General features: G+C 42.6%; 1 protein-coding gene across 1 annotated transcript in view; it reads right to left on the bottom strand.

Annotated features, from left to right (window-relative positions):
* Positions 1-7,027, bottom strand: part of NETO1 (neuropilin and tolloid like 1) — a 109,643-nt gene extending 102,616 nt beyond the window's left edge. Inside the window, exons 1-3 of the mRNA XM_090037298.1 lie at positions 5,744-7,027; positions 1,528-1,581; positions 792-929 (exon numbers count right to left, since the gene is read on the bottom strand). Coding sequence (XP_089893424.1) covers positions 792-929; positions 1,528-1,581; positions 5,744-5,771 — 220 coding nt within the window. The 5' untranslated portion in view covers positions 5,772-7,027. The remainder of the gene's footprint in view (positions 1-791; positions 930-1,527; positions 1,582-5,743) is intronic.
* Positions 7,028-20,530: the final 13,503 nt, after the last annotated feature.

The raw sequence follows: 20,530 nt of genomic DNA, 5'->3' as shown, positions 1-20,530 counted from the left end.
TAAGGTCTTTGACTTCCTCATTTTTCAAAATCTCTTCTCTGAAGGTTATCCCAACAGTACCTATTTTAGGTAACATCAATTTCCCCAGTACCTTTAAATTAATTGTATTACTTATGCAAGAGGTAAGGATTTCTTAGGGTGATGTCTTTTAAAGGACTGACTAGGTAGTTGGAATAAAATTAAACAAGCTTTTGAATGTAAGGCATTCTTCCTCAGGTCTCTGATAATAGGAAACTAGGCATAACAAGTGAAGCACAGCCTTATTTAGTGGTTCATCTGTAGTTACTTCCCAACTCCTGTGTCTTCCTTAGGATTAGGCTATACCTATATGTCTATGTTCCTCTGATGGCAAAACCTCTTGAAGTACACAGCAGCTTGGACCACACTCTCCCATGAGGTCTGTTTGGCAGCTGTGCTCCACTGGCATATAGTACACACTGGGAAAACACCAGCTACAGAAATGAAGTAACTCTGTAGCAAAAGGGAGGATTCTGTTGTCACAAAAGGCAAGGGTCGATACAGTTAAAAGGGCTTCTGGTAAAACTTTGTAGTGTAGTCTAGGACTAAGTTGAAAGTAGACTCTCCTCTCATGCACCATACAACTACCATTCTCTACCATGAAAAATCTAGGTTTGTAAGTTTTGTCTCCCATTTTACCAAACTTTCAAAAATTTGGAAATATCATCAAAGAGATAAAGGAGGAAGCAAGAGGAATGTATCAAACAATATATACATGTGAAATAAAAATACATTACTAAAAAAAACCTCAGATAGGATTCTTTTTTAGTTACCTTCTATAATGTAGATGCACTCTCTGTCAGGAGGATATTTGTTGGGGTAATTGGGAGAAGTAAAGATGCCTCCTTCTGCATATTTTGTCCAAGTTCCACACTGCACTGTTTTCTGCCCTTCTAAAGTGGCCTGTTTTTCTATGAAAAGATTATATCAAGCATTAGAAAATTATACACAGACTATTTCTTCTGTCATAATTATACCTAGAACTGCTTTAGAAAACTCCTATGAAGTGCTTAACCCTGTATTCATTGTAGCCAGCAGAAGTGTTGCCATTGGCTTTAATAAAAACAGCGATGGGCTTGTTCCTTGTTTCCTTATTCTGAATAGCTTTACTCCTTCCTCCAAATAGCTTCCCAATGCAGGGTCAGGTACTAGGTCACCTATTCCCACCTGCCAGTATTTAACATAAATATTTTTGAGTTGTTATCAATTCACTTCCAGACAAATACAAATATCTATCTATGTGTCTATCGTGTATATACACAGACAAACACACATACATATATATACAGCACACACATTCACATCTGTCTATATGTATGTGTTTGCGTGTATATACACACATATAAGCATACAGTTATATACATATAACTGTATATATACATAGCATATATGTATACACACACAAGCACATGCATACATGTATATGTGTGTGTATATATAAAATGTGCCCTGCATTATATTCTTAAATATATAAATATAAAACTGAAAAATAGCCCAAAAATGACATACCTGTTCCCTTTTTTGTTGCCCCAGACAAATGTAGGATGATTAGACTTGCTACAACTGAAAGAGAAAAATGTATTAGGTACAGCTGCATGTTAGTGCCTGCAATCAAAGAAACTGTAAAAAAACCTCTCACAAGAGAATATAATTTAAAAAGAATCAAAGTATAAAAGTAGTCTGTTTCGTAGCTACTTTACAATATTCTTTTACAAAAGTCTAGTTGTGTTTTATGAGTGTAAAAAATGTACCTAGATATGTTGAACAGAATAGAGACAAAATGCCTCTGGATTTAGAGAACTCCGGGTATTCCCTGCCCTCTTTTTCTTTTAGAAGTTAAAATAAATCACTTGACTGTTAATATTTATTTATGTGCCATGGTTATGTCTGGATCAATGACAGACAGGTGACTGTTACTGATGAAGTGCGAAAGACTGCTAACTATTAGTGACACAAGTCTCATTACAAGTCTCCTCTTCTGTGAGCAGTAATACTTTTGGAAAAAATAAGCTGTGGCTCTGCAGAAGATGAAGAAAAGGCTCTTCATATCCACCAATGCAACTGCAAACTGCAAAGTGCTGGGCAAAGGAAGTATCCCATATGTTAAAACAAACTGGCTGTTCTGGGGTATTTGAATCTTCCAAAATTAAGTGCTTTTTTGCTATACAGAATCTGGAGTTTTTTCTGCAGCTGAAAATTATTTGAATCTGAACCAAGCAACCAAGCTCTCTGCAATCAAGGTAGATGATCTTTGCCTGATGCGAGAAAACCACTATTCCATTACCTGACTCCAAGATGGTGATGCTTCCTAAGATTCTGGGAGCTATAAGCTGTGCCCATAAAGTATATACAGGAACCTATAGACTGGAGTAGGCAAGGAAGAATACTGAGGCAATAGTCAGTGATAGTGTCACTCTTTAGGAGACAAAAGTGATAGATTCTTTAAAAGGTGACTGTTAGAACCTAGATCAAAAAAATAATCTCTTGAAGTTGTCATTCTCTCTGCTTCACCCTATCTTGGATCAGTTTGGGAGGAACCTAGGTTTGTAAGTCAGCCATGAAACCATTCAAACAGTACTTCTTTTTTTCCCCACTATAGCCTGGAAATACTGCAAATACTTTGCTGACTGCAGAGACTGATGTTCTCCTGTTAATAGATAAAAAGCATGTATCCACCCTGATTATTTTAGCAACTGTCATTTGTACTGCTGATCATGAGGAAAACTTGATTACTTAAACAACAGTATAAACATAGTGGATTTGTTGCTGAATTACTCACATCCTTTCTCTGCCCCAAGAAGATTCCACGGGATACTAATAGCAATGGGCCATCTACCTAAATGATCCTTTCATATAGGGTCTTCCACATCTTCTTATTCTATGTGGAAATGAAATCAATAGGAGGATTGGTGAGGAAGCCCTGCATCTCACACTGCCCTGAGGACATCCAAATCTTTATTTTTATGTCTTCTGACCTATCCACTACCACTGAATGCCTCACAGAGCTTCTGTTATGAGTGAGGTCTTTCCTCAATTTGGATTTGCCCAATTGTTTATACCCCAGTTCTACTCAAGGATGCATAAGATTCCACCTGCCAGTCATAATGGGCACAGCTGGAACAGCAAGACACAGCTGCTCATTTACTAAGCTGTGTTTCATACATTTTCACCTATGTTCTTCATTAACTGCCAACTAATTTCCAAATGGTGTAAGATGTTCTGTTGTACACTATGAAGCTAGCTGTAGAAACTCCCTTATAAACTACTAGCCATTGCAATCTGACACATTCACATAAGTAACTCGATGGATAAAAAGGGCAACATCTCTTAATAATTAATTAAAACCTAGAACATTATCCTTTGAAGCAACTTGTGTCTGAAGTCTTCAATGGAATTTTTAATTTTAATACCCCCATTTTACAGGTGGAGGACATGAGAGGAGTGAATTCTTCCAGGTCATAATAATACCCTGGTATAGGAGTAAAGGCAAGGAATAAATTGAGTTCCAGCTGTAACCACTAGAAACAATACTTCCAATTGCATCAATAAAGTTGTTCCAAAATAGTGAAATGTGCTTACAAATTGACATGCCAGTACTGATTATCAACAGAGTAAAAAAATACATCTGGAATAAAGTATAATGAAATAACTAACAACAACAATAGGCTAAGCCACTTCACACTTAATTCTCATAAACTATATCCAACACCTTTGGATCAATCAGTTAAATACTTCTGCACCTGCCCAACAGAAGTGGTGATTTGTATTAGTGGCATTAAAATCAGAATTACAAAAAGGCTTGTTTTGCCTTAAAAACTCATCACTTTCTCCAGTACTTAAAGATTTAGGACTCAACCCCTGAAGACTTAGAGTGTAAGGCTTAGTAATATGTTTCATGCAAGCAGTTGAAGGTTACCCAGTGGAGAGAGTTCTCACGATGCATATATTTATCTCCTAATGGGTCCTGTTCACTGGGTTACAAACTGAATAGTAATCATGTTAAGCCAAATATAAAATCTACCTTCCTCCTTCCACAGCTTTCCTCCTCCCTAGCCCAGAAACAGTGCAATGTGTCCCTTAGCAAAAATGCCTCCAAAAACAAACAAACAAAAAAAACCCCCAAAAGCCAAAAGGACAACCTGCAGTCTTTATTCAGGCAAAACTGCTATTCAGATACTCAGGAAGCATTATGAAGCATGGGCAGCAATGCTAGCAATAACACAGGTTGAGGGGGAGAGGGGAAGGAATGAAATTATCATTCCACCTAATTTCTGTGGGTCTGTCCTATCATGTACACAAACACATGCTGCTCCCCTTCTCTTCTCATTCTAATTGCACTTATGCTTCCTAGCATTATTTTGATGATGCATATGTACACATTTCCACTACAAAGCCACATATAAAGAGCTTTATCAGTGGGCCATAAAACTTGCTCCTAACATAACTGGTCATCCAAGGTCTACCACAATGAAGAGTTAGAAGGGGGGGGGGGGAACAGCCTCTCTAAATAAGGCTGCCATTTCACAGGGCCAGAAGTCGATCAAAATAAACAAAACTACTGCAAGAGGCTGCTCCAGAGTATTGCTTCAGTTTAACCTAGCAAGGTCCTCACCCCCACCCAATCTATTTGGGCTTGCAGGGTTAGGAATAACATTTTCCAGGCCATTAGTCATGCAGTAGAATAAGCCCTTTTTTATATTATCACCTAGTCCAAATATTACCTAGTCCAAAGGTATCATCTAGTCCAAATAGTATCACCTTTGGCTCCTATCTTTGCCTGCTTCTTTCCTGGAATAGAGACTATTCCAAGGCAGGATTGGTGACTATCACTCCTAAGGCTCCAACACTAGTCCTGTTTGGACAGCTCCAGGTTTTGGAGGCATACTGATGTGAATCGGCAGCCGCACTATCCAGCTCCTACAGACACTGCTTTGGATGGCAGAGGCCACTGCGTCCAAAGAAATTCACCCCCAAGAATAAATCATCGATGAGGCTTTGGCTTCCTTCCCACGGATTTCTGCAACTGAACAGCTCCTATTTCCCAGCACCCTGCACGGATCAGTCCCTGGGGCTACAGAAACCGCAGTGAGGAGGCTGATAAGGAGGAGGGAGTCAACTCGGAGCTGCTCCAGCCCCGTCGTGTCTCACTGTCATGATCACCGTGGGTTTCAGTGTCATGATCACCGTGGGTCCCAGCGACAGCCTGGCGCGATGCCACTGGCAACAATGGAGTTATGTCACCGGGGAGCACCATTCAGCTCCAAGGCTGGGGACCCCTGGGTTGCAAGCTAAGTGCCAGCAGAGCTGGATCAAGAGTCAAGAGAGATCCATAGGGATCTCTCCAGCCTTGCAGCTCACCGTCGCAAGAAAACCCCAACCAAACATAAAAAAGTCAGGACAGTTTCCTCTCCTGCCCTTGATCTGGCAAGCTGGCACCTCACCCTTGCATATGCACGAAGGCTCAAGCTTCACAGGCCCGAGAACCGACAACTGCAAAGAAAAAGCAGCTGCCTGCACCCTTGTGATGTCCAGGATCCGTCCACTCCCATCCTGTCTTCCCTCTCCTGCCACCAGCACTGCATTGGGAGGCAGAGAAAGTTTCCCCCACCCTCCCTGTGCTCTCTTGTCCCAGCCTCCCGCTTGCACTGGCACTACTGGGCTTGGAGAAAAGGAGAAGAGTTGCCCAGAAGAAAAGGGCGGGGGGGAGGGGGGAGAAGATACTTACTGTGAATCAAACTGCGCCCATGGACCATGTCTGTTCCTTACACAAGGGGCTTCGATCTCCACTAATTCCATTTAGATACGGGAGGACTTCCAGTGGTGGGCAGAGGATGGAGTAGAAGAAAAGAAAAGAGGGGGAAAAAAAAAAAAGCAAACCCCACTGGAGACCACAAACAGGCGCGCGCGCACACACAAGTGGATCAGCTCTGCCTCTCTCGCCGCCTTCAAATAATCCCCAGCACCATCGCAGTCACATCACGCCGGGGCTCTCAGCAGCACCCCGGAATCTTTGGATCACAGCGGCCGCAGCGACCCTGGAGCCCGGCGGGGAGGCTGCATGGCTGGCGAGACGCACGGACGGACAGACGGAGATCGCGGAGCAAGCCCCCGGCAAACGGCACATCCAGGTGCAGGGGAAGAGGAGGCAACAGCAGCAGCAGCTGAGGCGGGGGGGAAGGGGAGGGGGTGGCTCTCACAACCCCCCTAATCACCAGTTTCATCCAAGACCAAGAGCAGAGCGAAGCATCTCCTGGAGGATGGCGAGCCCGGCGCTGTCCAGCCCTTTGGGGTCTTTTGATGCATCGAAGAAGGGATTAATGGGTCCGTCATCAGCTCCCTCGGCTTGCTCTTCTGGAGGGGTGGGGAAGGGGGGGGACCAGAGGGGGGAGGAAGCGTTACCAAACAGGGGCGTGAGGCATCTCGGTGTGCAGCGCAATCCGTGTTAGAGGAGCAATCCTTCCGGCTCCGAGCAGCCCATCGCGCCGTGTTGCATAGTGTCAAGCAGGAGCCGCGGCAGGAGGAGGCTGGGAGCCCATTGCAACCTGCTGGGATCCTCCTCCCGGGGATGGCCGGCTGGAGACAGACCCCGCGCACACACGCAGGGAGGGGGAGAGCTGCAGGGAGAGGTGCCCGCGCTCCGCCAGTCCGGGGCGAGAACCGCACGCCAACTCGCCCGGCTCCGCGAGGCGCGAGTCCCGCGCCTCTGCCTGCCCCATGCCGCACGCGCGCGCGCACTCCCCCAGTCACACACGCGCGCGCACACACTCGCTCCCACACTTTCACGCATGCACACACACATACACTCGCACACAGTCACACGCGCACAGTCACACGCGCACACAGACATACACCTGCACACACACCTTCACTCGTACACATTCACACGCACGCACATACACACTAGCGTGCGCGCACACCTTCACTCACACTCACGCACATACACTCGCACACATTCACACGCGCACACTAGCGCGCGCGCGCCCATACACTGACATACACCTGCACACACACTCGCGCGCAGTCACTCACACTCACGCACACATTCACACGCGCGCACATACGCGCAATTACACTGACATGCACCCACACACACACACCTTCACTCACACACACATATATACACTCGCACACACGCACACGCATTAATTCACACACGCGCACAATAGGCGCAATAAAAGTTTCGCGGCGAGCCCGCGGGCCGCGGACACGGCGCTTGCCCTTGGCAATGAGTCCAGAGACAGGCACTGCCCCCCGCCCGGTTTTCTCCCCCCTCCCCAGGGAGGCCGGGCGGAGCCGAGAAGCGGCGGGGCTGCGAGACAAGGGGAAGGGGAAGGGGAAGCTCCCCCGCCCCCCGTCCTGCCCCAGCAGCAGGAGCGGAGCGCGCCCTCACCCGCCTCTCCTCCGCGGGACTGACAAGGCAACCCCGCGGGAGGGAAGGGGGCAGTGTTGGAGGCGGCGGAGACCGAGACAAGGGGGTCTGGACAGCGGCGGGGGAGAAAAAGATCTGCTTGACTGAAGTGTCTGAGAGAAAAAAGCGCGCGGAGGTGGGGGCAGGGAGGATGAATGGCTTCCGCACCCGTCTTCCCAGCATCTGCTGCTGCTGCAGAGACGCTGAGGCACAGCGTGTGTGCGAGTGAAGGTGTGCGCGCTTGGGTGTGAGTGCATGCGTGCGTGCATGTGTGCGTGAACGATGTGTGCGCGTGTGGATGTGTGTGCATGTGTATGTCTGTCCTTCTTCTGCTCTGGGGGAGGGGGGTGCAGAGAGAGAGAGGGAGAGACAGTGTGTGTGACCTCCTTCCATTCTGGGGGAGCGGGGGGTGCAGTGTGTGTGTGTGTGTGTGTGTCCGTGTCCTCCTTCCACTCTGGGGGAGGGGGGGGTAACAGTCTACTGAAGATCCGGAGGGGAGGGAGATCCTGCCCGTAAGAGATCCAAGATCAAATAGAAAACCCAGCCCTCTTTCCCAGGCAACCAAACCAAGGGAGTGGGGGGGAGGTAAAGGGGGAGAGGGAAGGGGAAATCCAATGCAACCCCCCCCACACTCCTCTCTGTCCCTGATGCTCATTGCATCTGCAACGTGGTTATTGCTGCACTGGGGAGCGGGGGGGAGAGGGAGGAGAGCAGAGGAGGCAAGTGGACCCCAAGCCCTAAAGAGCTTTCATTTCTCCCATGCAGCTATTTATCCAGAAACCAAACGCTGCTGCCCCATCTCCAGCCTCATGCTAATCAGAGGATGATTAAAAGAAAAAACAAAAGGCGGGGGACGGGGGGGGGGGCGGGCTGTTACAAAAGCCCGAAGATTGACTTGGTATTTGCGCGGGGCCAGCAGGTTTCCGGGCGGGGTTGCACAGCCCCCGGAGGAGCAGTGTCAGTGTTTCTGCCCATCAGGCGCCCCCCGATCTGGGGGGAGGCTGCCCCCAGCCGCTGTGGTGCGGGGAGTGAGTGCCGGCTGCCCGCACGTGTTGCGAGGGTGAAGGGATCGTCTGTTCATGAGACTCCGCTGAATTGCAGTCTCGTGACCCCCAAAAGTGGGAGAATAAACCTGTCCCCCCCCCGTTACAGCACAGCACGCTGGAGTCAGAGTCAGCGGTCACCCATTCCCCCCTTATATCCAACTGCTCTGTGGATTTTCTGCTCTGTAATCCGGAGCCAGGACACTATCCGCGACAGATACGTAAGCATTCAGGCTGCCAGTACTAGCTCCACGCACAAGAAGAGGGTGAAGTATTGGTGGCAGACATGATCCATCCATCCGTCCATCCTGCCTGTGTATTTTAAAATCCTGCTAGTTGAGGACACATCAAGCAGCCCCAGGGCTCTGCAGCACACTCCCTGGACTGGAGAATCGCTTGCTACTCCCTGGGTCTTCTTCTGTTACTCATTTTACTTACAGGCAAAAATCGAGACTGCGGTTTTGACTTCTCATGGACTGGCGTTTCTCCTTCCTTCTCCAGTCCGCCAGCAAGGGAGTTTAAGTTGAGAGTCAGCCGATTTACCTATCCGGATCAACTGCCCTCATGCAGACGTGCAGTGTCTCACTTTCTTAAACAAGCAACATGTTGAGCAACTGGAGAGGGAGGGCTTGGAAACGTGCTGTAATAAGGATAGCTTACAAACAGATTGAAGGCTTCTGCTGCAGGGCAATGCAGACATCCATATGGCTAGGTTTCAAGTTATAGTTACTTACAGAAGGTTACAGTACAAGTAGGCACAGAACAGCTGATCTGGCTTTTCTGGGAAAATGTGCTGTGTCACATTTTATAATGGTAAGCTTCCATATTTTTCTCCTTGCTGGATACAACCCTCTGTATTGTCACACAGGGTGCCTTCTTGCTTTAGAGCTTCTCCAGCTATGGAGAGAGCCACGGTTGAATTTGAAGGCACTAACCAGTACTACTGCTGTTTACATAGCACCGTGTTTGCTATGTCAAGTGAAGTACATCAAAATCTACCACATCATTAGCTCAAGGAGTTTCCAACTACATCATTAGCTTAAGGAGTTCCCAATCTGAAGCTACAGCAAGTACCTGCAAATATGGTCTGGGATATGCACAGAATAGCCATATTTTTTTATAAATAAAGTGACAGGCATGCTCACCTAGCATGTACTTTCTACTGTTAGGTTAGATGTAACAGTGAAGTAAGTGGTAGATTTGTACCAATGTGCTGTGAAAAAATAAAAAGCAAAACTATTAAAAGAAGTACATGTGCATCGGTCAATGAGAAGCTAGAACAAATCAATTTCTGGGAGATTCATAGATGTTAGGGTCAGAAGGGACCTCAGCAGATCATGGAGTCTGAGGCCCTGCCCCTGGCAGAAAAGACCACTGGGGTCAGATGACCCCAGCCAGGCATTTATCCAGTCTCCTCTTAAAGACCCCCAAGGTAGGGAAGAGCACCACCTCCCTTGGAAGCCCATTCCAGATTCTGGCAACCCTTTCCTTTAAGAAGTTCTTCCTGATGTCTAACCTGAATCTGCTCTCCCTCAGTTTGTGGCTGTTATTTCAAGTTACTCCAAGGGTGCCCTGGTAGCCAGAGCATTTCCTATCCCTTGCTGTCCTCACCTGATGAAACCCTTGTAAATTGTCTTTGAAAAATATAATCTTCACCTTTACATTTCTCCTCTCATTTCAGTCATTTTGCATATAGTAGCTTCAAAATCTTTTCATGTAAATAATTACTGCAGAGGAAGTAGTTCCTTCCTGGGCCTCTTGATATCTTCAAGCCTGTTTATTTATACAGGTAAAATTTAAGTGTTAGAAAAGCCTATCAAATTTGGATTTAAAAAAAAAAACAACAAAAAAAACTAGATGGAAATTCTCCCTAACACAAAAGATTTTTTTAAAAACATTTTTAGGAGGAAAGAAGAGTGGGGACCATATATAATTTCAATCGATTCAAAAGGGCAACTCCGAATACACCACAGTCGTTAAAATCTTCCTCAGGGAAAATGCCATTGATCTCAAATGGGAATTTTTCCCTGAAAGGGACATCAAGTTCCATTTGAATGCATGAAAGCATTGCTATATTTTAAATTATTCCTTATGGCTTTTAGTTAAACCCTTACTTGTAGAGATGAACAGTTTACCCAGGGGTATATTGTTTTTTGATTCATGTATGAATTAAAAATCTCTGCATGCCTCAAAGTGTTGTTCTTTATTGTCGTAACCATCCATCACATGGTAATCCCTTCATATAACACAACCTGTCAGTGTGCCTATCTCACTGTGAGAAACTGAGCCTTTCTATTGATTTTAATGGGATCTTGATTTGACCTAAGAGGTTTTCCTCTAAAAGATGTTGTGTGTTCTCAACTACCTTTCTTCTCTTGGTAATAACTTTAAGCTCACGCAAGGTGCCTAGGGACACGAGGGCACTTGGCATGTCAAAGGGGCAGGAGAGTAATTTGGAACCCTATTTGAGTATTTTCGAGTTGGGAGCAAGATTTAAATTGATGTTTACAAAGTAGGAAAAGCAAGAAAATCTATGTGAATGAGTGGCAGAGAAAAGAGTGCAATCTCTCATTTAAGACAGGAGACTTCAAAAAAGCTAAGCTTTAGTTGCCTCAGAAACTATGCTGCACTATTGTTGCTATCATAGGAAAACAAATAAACAAACAAAAACACTCCATAAGATCTATGTCCTGCTTTCCTCGTTTATTTGCTAGCTGTGTGTTTGCCATGATAAAGAATGTAAGGAACCATTACTGGACAAGAAAACATATCTGTCTTCTTCCCATCAAAAATGCCTTTAAATTTTTTCCAAAGAAATTCAGAAAGGATACCTAAGAGAACTGATTGGTTTTGGTTTGCAAGAGGTAAAAAACAGGACAATTTATAGCAGTGTGATCAACTAGTTTCACCACCTGGGAAATTAAGGCTATAGGATTTCCTTAAATTGTGTTTTTTTGTTTAAGATAGAGGATGTTTTAGAAAAGGATCCAGTCTTGATTTAACAGTGCTCAGAGCTTGGGAATCCAGCAAAATCCTCGGCAAATAATTGCAATGTTTAAACACTCTGAATTGCACCTTGCTTCTAGTCTAACTTCCAGCAACCTGATCTTACTGCATCTTTCTCTGGTCTTTCCAGCCTATCCTCATACTGGTCCTTTCCTGTCACCACTTCTTCATCCTGACTTCACCCACTGTCACAGTTCAGCTTCCCCAGAATTTCCTTCCCTCCTTGCCTTTTCAGGCTGCTTCCTCCTTCCTCTCTATGCTGCTTGGCTACCAGGAAAAGGAGAACTAAAAGCAAAAAAAAAGGCAGAGATGGCAGGTATTTCCAGTTTGCTTTCAATTTCATTATTATTTGATTTGGGGTCTGATTTGATTTGCAATGAATTTTTTTTTTCAAAATTTCCACTGATTCAGGATCTCTTTCGGCATTACAGTTGCTCACAGAAACTGAGGCTCTTGCCAGTTTCATAGCTAAGCAGAAACTCAGTTTCACTGAGCATGCACAAAGGGTTCTTAGGCTGTCTGGCATTAGGGCAAGGTACTCTTACAACTTCCAGTGCAGACCCACCAGAGACCCACATTGGGCCCCCTTAGAATCCTGTGGTTACTGAATCTGATCTAAATTAAAAATTTCAGACTCAGTGATACTTTGTTTCACTGGGAAATTTCTGACCAAAACTAATGAGTAAACGCCGTCCTTTCAGTACCTGTGCCTGATGGCGAGGAGAAATGCAGAGAACACTGACTCAAAACAGGGTGAAACCCACACTATTGAGATAGACTCCTCAGAAAATTTATTTAAAAGTCTAGCAAGTGGAGTAGCAAGTTTCCAATAATCAAATTTGGAAAGACTCTTAAAGCTATGTAAAGACACATCCTTTCACCAGGTGATCCCCCTGCCAGTTTTAGTCTCTGTTCCAAAGCATGGAGTCTTTCCCAACCTCATTGTAAGAAACCAATGAATCATTTTCACTGCACACTTTCAGAAAATTGTCAGCCAGAGGTGAAACCTAAGATTAAAAGAATCAGCCCAAACAACTGAAGTTTGGCAAAAGAATAAGTAATTCCCTTAATTTGTTTGTTATAACACAGGTTGCATCTTAACCCAATTTAAACTTCAATCTTCCAAGCTGTATAGATGGATGCTCAGAGCGAGACTTGCCATGTGAGCAAGCATCTGCTTTTATGATCAGCTTAAATGACTGAGATGTTACACTAGGGCAGGTACTATCTTTAATTATGTGTTTATGTGTTTGTACAGCATCCAATACAATGGGATTCTGAAGCAAGTAATCTACATTTACAAAGTAAAAGAAGAACTAATAATACAAATTATGACTGATCTAGGCTGAAAGTAAAACAGCTTTTCTCAAACACAGCTACATGAATTAATCATACCTCCCTTCTAAGAAGGTGTTTGTTATATTGATCTGTTTACCTTCAGTATACAAAACTATATTTCTTTCTAAGGTAATACTTTTATCTGATTGCCATAGCTCACATGCATTACTTAAATAAGTAGTTCCACTGACTTCAGCTTTCATAAGCAAGATCAGAAGGATGTAGCCATAAGAGACCTTTCTGCACAGTGTAAATACTAGTGGTCATATTCCATCCTCCTTTATACAGAACTCTTTTTGATATCAGGGGGAGTTTAGCAATAAAACATGACCAGAAGGAAATATTCTGGGCATATCAAGATCTGCAGATCCCATGCAACTTTCTGTAATTTTTACTTGTTTCCCTGAGAAAGTATTCTGAGAATAATATGAAAAAGCTTGGAAAAAAACTGGTGAATTAGTGGACTGATGTTAGTGACTTTCCTGCCTGAGCAAATTCCAATGAAAATAGCTGGCTAGAAAGGGAGTGGGAATGGAGGTGGTCTTCTGCTCTGAAGGTCAGCAGAGCTTTCAGGCTTGGGCTAGCCTGTTATCAGGGGTTAGAGTACAAAATGGTTGGGGGTTTGGGCTTTAGAATGACCATTAGGTTGCCTCTCTGTATCACAGTAGATATGGGCTCTATTTCTGTAGTCAGATGATTAAATATTTTAAAACAATATTGTATAGAAAGGTGGTTTTAATGATTTTGGTCTTTCTGGATCAGAATTGAGGCATATTGGCAGACCAGTGAGGGAATTTATGATGTTCCTTTATCTGTAGTTGAAACACAGAATGGCAACCAGGTTGTGTAAAGTCTAGTATAATTGTTAAAAGTGCTAAGGCAGGAGGGGATGGAGGGGGAAGAGTGGGCTGGGGGTTGGGAACGGTGAATGGCCTGTACCAAGATTATTTCTTCTTTATTTTCTCTACATCTTGGGGCACTACATTTCATAGCATCATGACAGTGACTATGATAACTAGGCAACTTTGAATATTTATCATGACAACTTCATCAGTGGTATTTTTCAAAGACTACTTAAATGTGTTTTTGAAAAAAAATATACTCATTCTTCATTATATGCAGAATAAATATTCAAAATCAATTAATTTTAATAAGCAGTTTCTGCTACATATAAAAATATTCTGCAGGCTATAGGAAAAGGCTAACTTCCAAAACTGAGCAAACATTTGCTTATGTATACATACAGAATCAATACGACTTAGAGACATATGGCCAGGAACTAGGGAGAAGAAACTAACACTGAGTAGTCTTTTTTGCCTCTGTCCTCCCCGCTTCCAAAGAATTTTTTTTCTTTTCAAGTATAGTGCCTTTATCACCAACACTGGGAAGAAGTATTTATAGGCTGATTTTTGATCAATTATCAATTCCCTAAAAAGGGAATGAGGAGTTCCCTTATTAGAGTATGGCAAAGTAAGAGAATATGAGAAAAGTAATTTGATTTGTTCAATTTAGACACATACTTGTGGTTTAGGGTTGGGGCCTGTGACCTTCATGCTGTAATCTTTTTTATCAGGAATTATCTGAGTGCCTTTCAGAACACAGAACCACAAATAATACCCCCACCCTATTGGGGAAGGCTTCTTGGTGCATTTCCTTTAGAGACTTAGAATCATGACTGAGATAAGGTCTCAAAATCTTACTAAGATTTATCAAGGAGAGAGAGAAAAAATATGATTAAAAAGTCTGCATCATGCATGTGGTCTAATATTCAGCAAAAGCTAAGCCAAAGAGGTAGAGTAAATCATAATTTCAGTGAGATAATAGATCTATATTTCCATAAAGTGATTTTCCATTTTTTCCTCCCCTTTTGGCCTAGCCTTTTCTTAAAATTCACCTATTTTAGAGTGTGGGAATTGGCCTGGCTGGTCATTATACCAGTCCTTTTTTGCCTAATCTATAGAACCATTAGAAATTACATTCTTGAGAGGTAACATTTAAATTACAGAAGTATTGACCAGTAATTTCATAGTTAAGATGAATTTTGCACTTAAAGCATGGTTCCAAAGTTTTTTATTTTTTCTAATATTTGAATAACACCAGATATTCTGACTGAAAGTATAACATTCAAAGTAAAGAATAAGTTTTTGGAAACTAATTTGTCTTATTAATTAATTAAAATTAAACACGCTGCCACAGGAAATAAATTTTCTATTACCATGCTAATTTTAACTGGAAATTTGAAAGAAAAATGTTAAGTGTTTATCTAGATCTAGTCTGAAAATTCTTCTTCATACACATCATTTTTCAGGGTTCCTGTGATTTTTCTCTTGGTTACAAAAACCCAAGCTTTAAAATATGAGAACAAGAGGAATTACAAGGAATCATTTCTATACTGGACATAACATAAAGGCTTCTCTCCACAGTATCTTGCTTACTCTACAAAACCTTCCCAAGACTACTCTCTGAATCATGAAATATGTGCTCAAGATCTGAAAACAATTTTGGGAATATGTTTTGCAGTAGGAACTTGAAATGTCAATATACATTGCTTGTAAACAAATGCACTGTAACTTTTAATATAAGAAAAACTGTACCTTTATCTCTAAACACAATGCTGTTGCACCTATGCATGGGAAAGATTTTTGTCAAAATGCAAATCAACAAACCTATGTTAGTTTTGCTAGTTTTGTTCAGTGGCTACCCACTAAAAGTGAAAAAAAATTCCAGACAACCATTTCATTAACATTTATAGAGGAAAATTTTCAATTAGATCTAGTTGCATCATAGACAATATGGTATTGGAACATCAAAATCAATCTTAAACTGAAATATTTAAACAAAACCACTATAGTAAAAAAGTTTGACAGAATCTCTAGCCAGGATAACAGTACTGTTCATTTGCAGCCAACATGTAGTTGACCACTGTTGTCATGTAACCAACATTTAATATAGTCCATTCATAGCATTTGACAAAATAGGCTGTCACCCAAGAAAGCTTATGGCCTACTTTCTGCCTAAAATTTAACATCACAAGCTTTGGTTTAAAGAAATGATATTGGAAAATACGATGTCAAATGTGGCCATGTGTTTACAGCCAAGTGTTATGCAATTTCATAAATATAAAAAAAAGCTTCCAAATATATACTATATTACCAGTAACTGCTGCACTGACTCTTCTGTATTATGTTTGTGTGCAAACCTCTTGTTATCACTGTTGTGGTCTATAACAAATTAAAACAGACTAGTAGAGTTAGAGTTAAATAACCCCTTTATACAGTTTGGGGGATAAAACACTTATTTGCCAATTTATTATCCTACCTTAAAGATACTGTGAACATTTTTTAAAGTTTTTACAATGCTATGTTCTTATTTAAATTGTACCCTCATGTTGAGACAGTTGCAGAATGTGCAAAAGAACAAAAAATACCAATTTTAGATCTGCAAGGCCCTCCAACTGAGCTTGTACAAATTCAAATGTCAAAATGGGGCTGGTATAAAGACATAAATAACACTCTGATTCAAAAGACTATAATGTGTACATACAAGTATTATGACTTAATAGAATCCATACCAATTATTTACCTTTTGCAATAAGGAGAATATGAATTAAACCAATATTTCCACCTATATCTCAGGTAAGTCAATTCAAGTATGAATATGAATTTAAGGGAGAATACACTGGCGGACCTGCCATTCATAACTGCAGGTGTGCAAATGACCTTCTTCTTAAACTTAAAAAAAATTGGTGTAAGACCAATTGCACAAAGTGTAAAAATTAAAACTGAATTAAAAAAATTTAGCATGGCAAAATTAAAGTGTTACATGAAATTACAAAGAACAAAACTGGAGTGCTAGACTGGAAATAATGGATTACATTAAAACCTGACTTCTTTATAACAGCTTAAAGGTGTGAAATATCTGGAAACTTGCCACAGACAACCAGCAGATAATTTCTGTAAAATAGGGGATCTCTCTGCTAGCTTAAGTGTGCCAGTGTTGAGCATGTTATCCCTTGCAATCTGGTAATGTGGAATACATGAAGCAGAGTTCTGGAACCAAATAACAGAACGCCACTTTGTCCCTTAGTTCTTGATATGTAAATGAAAATGGTCTAAATGAAAGAAAGAAAAGCATTGTGGTACACTGAATTACAGACTAACTATAGAAACCTCTAATGACAAACTATACAGGATGCAACAGTGTACCCACCATCAAAAAGGCCATACTTTAAAAGTATATCATGTATTTTCTTGATTCAGTAAGACTTAGCACTGAAATTTCCTATTACAACCTTGCTTGCACTTAAGCTTCAGCAAAGAGATTTGCATAAAATAGTTTCCAATATCAAACAGTGGTTCTACCTGAAAATTCTGCTTCAAAATAGTGTGATTTAACATGGAATATAGAGGAGTTACAATATAATTCCTTGTTCTGACCTATACCTTTGAGGAAAGCTTAATTTAGTAGGAGGGATACATGACTTTCCCCAGTGTAACCCACTAAATATTCTCCTTTGGCTTTGACAAGAAAAAACAAACCAAAACAAAAAACCCTTTTTATTAGAACAAGCTCCACTGATATACCTACTCTCTGTTACACAATCCTAAATGCAGATAATTGGTGTGTTAAACTAAATTTTATTTCATTAGTTTTCTAGGGGGAATATCTTAATTAAATACATTTTTTCCAGGGGATTATTAATAGGATTTCATTTAAATTGTAGAAAAAATAGTTTTTATCTCATACCAAGGAAAAGGAATAGGTTCTTTTATTCTTCAAAATAATCTGGATGTCCATAGAATTGCATGATGGGAAAAAACCATAAATCTTATACATTTGTCATGCATTTCAACTTTCAGATGTGTGATAGGTCACATGTCCAACAGGTGCTTGGATTCAGAGAATCAGAGAATCATAGAAGTAGGGTCAGAAGGGACGTTATAGATCTTCAAGTCCGACCCCCTGCCAGGGCAGGAGAAAAAAAAACTAGGCTCAAATGATCCCAGTAGATTCAAAGTAGATAGTAGTAGGCAACTATCGATCCTCTGAATGGATCATGGTGTACATGTAAGAAGTCTAGTCAGATGCCGAATGAATCCATTTGTGTTTGATAGGCCCAACCTGAGAGCAACACAGCTTGTTACAAGTTTCACATATCCGTATGTTGTCTAAGTTGGAATCTAATTACAGCACACTGCTTTCTTCTTTCTCGCTTTGCTTCCATCCTCTGGATCCAAGCTGTTTCACACTGAGCTGCACCCAGCACTAGATGTTCTCGCCAGAACAAACAGGATTCTGCATGCTCTTCCCAGCTTTCTACACTGACGTTGAATGACTTCATATCATTTTTGCACACATTGTGGTATTGCCAAGGTGGGTGGCCTCACTTTATACAGCCATCTCATATCTTGCTATACAAAATATTCTTGGGGTTACGGTCTCCTCCCAGTCTCCTGACATGGCCAAGCTAGCACAACCTCCTCTTCTTGATACTAGTTTCTAAGTGTGTAATTCCTGCACGCTTCAGATCCTCTTTGTTTGGTATTCTGTCTTTCCAGTTTATCTTCAGGATCTTATTCAGACATCTCATGTGAAAACTGTTCAGTCTCTTGATGTACCTAGCATATGTAGCCCATGTTTCTGAACCATAAAGCAGGACACAAGTCTTGTAGAGTCATATCCTCACCTCAGCTGATAGTTTGCTGTTATTCCATGCATGTTTCTGGATTAGTCTGAAATTCTTCCTGCTTTTCTGATTCTGTTAGTCAGTTCAGTATGAAGGTCAGGATTCCTGCTGACTGTAGAACCCAGGTGGCAAAAACTGTCAATGACACCTAGAAATTTATCCTCCAGAGTGATCCTTGGTGTACAATTACAGCCTTCTTGAAACAAATTGCTATTGTTAGGTGCTAGGTAAAACATTCATCACTAAAAATACCACTCCAAGCCTCATAACAGGTATGCACATTTACAATCTCTTAGCTCTAAGGGAAAAGAAAATACAATATAGATTTGCTAAGGGCCAAAAATCACATTGCTTAATTTTTGTGTCCTGAAAGTTACACAATTATACAGCAAAGTTAAGCATGTGGATTGTGGTGGGCCAGTACAGAATGCTCCTGTGCTTAGCCACTTACCTCACTGTGCCCAACCACCTTCCAGGCTCCAAGTGCCTTCCTGGGGGTGCCTCACATCTGGCCAACCCCCTTCCTGGAGCAGACCCACCAGCCTGGGGGTAGCGCTGCCACCATCCAGGGTCTGGCCTGGTTTTGGCACTGTGCCCCCTGGGCAACACAGGCCTAGTAGCTCTCAAGGGTATTCAATCAACCTCAAGAACTCAGGGGAGGGAGGGGCTTCCCTCCGACTGAAGCACAAATAGTGGTCTCCCCTAGCCGAACCAAGGGGACTCCGAGGCATAATTTAGCTCCTCTCTCAATAAGTCTCCCATGCTCAGTACAAAGGAGAACTTTATTGGTTACAAGGAGTAGGTTTGGAATAGGGTACAGGGTAGAGCAATATCAGAAATCCCATAGAACAAACAGGGTGGCTGATCACACATCTGAGTTACTGCAAGCTATATATCTAGTTAGATCTCAGGTAGCTTACTCACAAATATCATCCAGAGGCAGGTAGTTCGCCGATCATGAGTTTCAAGAGAAAGAGCAAGTTTCAGATGGTCCAGCTCATTTCTTTAAAGAGTATTTCTCATGGCTACTGCCCCTCCTCTTGAGCAGCCCTTAACTTATATAGTTCTTATGACTTCATTTACCTGGTCCAATGGAGACCAGCACCAACAGGTCTCCATCGGTTGGCTGCCAGCCAACCAATTTGAAGTGCATCACTGATTGCTGGGCAAACTGGCAGGGTCTCTAGCCCCCTCCCAGTCAGGTTGTCATTGCTTAGAATAATAGGGAGGTATGTGATGCCCACATTTATTTCAACATACCTCACCCTGGTATGTGATGCCAGTCACTTAGGCAGAGGAAGTACATTTCCCCTCTCCCTCAGGAATGTATCCAACTCAGGTTACCTAAAGACACAGGATGTCTGCCCTCTTCAGGGACCATATTAACCAAATTGTCACAGAGCAGAGTTTTTGGGGTGAGTCAGAGGTGGCCTCCTGCCACATGGATGTAGTATGATTAAGTAGGTTGAAGTGACTGTGAATGTGGAAGAGTTACATACGGGAATGATGAACTGTTATGCATCTTGGGTCAGTTTCTCAGCTGGTGTAAATCAATACAGCTCCAAAGACCAAGTACAGATGTTCAAAAAGCCTGAGGTGGAAGTGCTCTAAATATAACACTATGCTCAAAGTGTTCTAGATTAGGTTGACAGTGAACAGACAGATGTTCACTATTTGGTGGCAGTAGAGATGGGGATTGGAGCCTACCTGCACTGGCTGATGCCAACAGGCAGGGGATACTCCTGCATACCTCCCAGGAGGCTGTCAGAGACAGCCAAGCCCAGCAGAGCAGCTGGCCACCCCGACTGGTCAGCATAGCCCCTCTCCCCATTCCCACACCCCCACCAGCTGGCTGTTGTCAGTACTGACAACTGGGAGCTAGGGGAGGACCTCCCTGTTGCATGGTCCCCCCAGTTTGATAAATCAAGTGTCAGGGGTTGGGTGGGCTGGGTCTGCATGGCAGGGGGGCTCTATTCTCCTGCCCACCTGCCCTCAGTTCCTGGTACAGGGAAAACCTACACACAGCAATCA

The sequence above is a fragment of the Crocodylus siamensis genome, chromosome 3, assembly GCF_052110815.1.
Source record: "Crocodylus siamensis isolate JL-2025a chromosome 3, ASM5211081v1, whole genome shotgun sequence".
In the NCBI taxonomy this organism is placed as follows: domain Eukaryota; kingdom Metazoa; phylum Chordata; order Crocodylia; family Crocodylidae; genus Crocodylus; species Crocodylus siamensis.
Note: the sequence above shows the minus strand (reverse complement) of the source record. Positions and strands in the feature narration are given on the sequence as shown.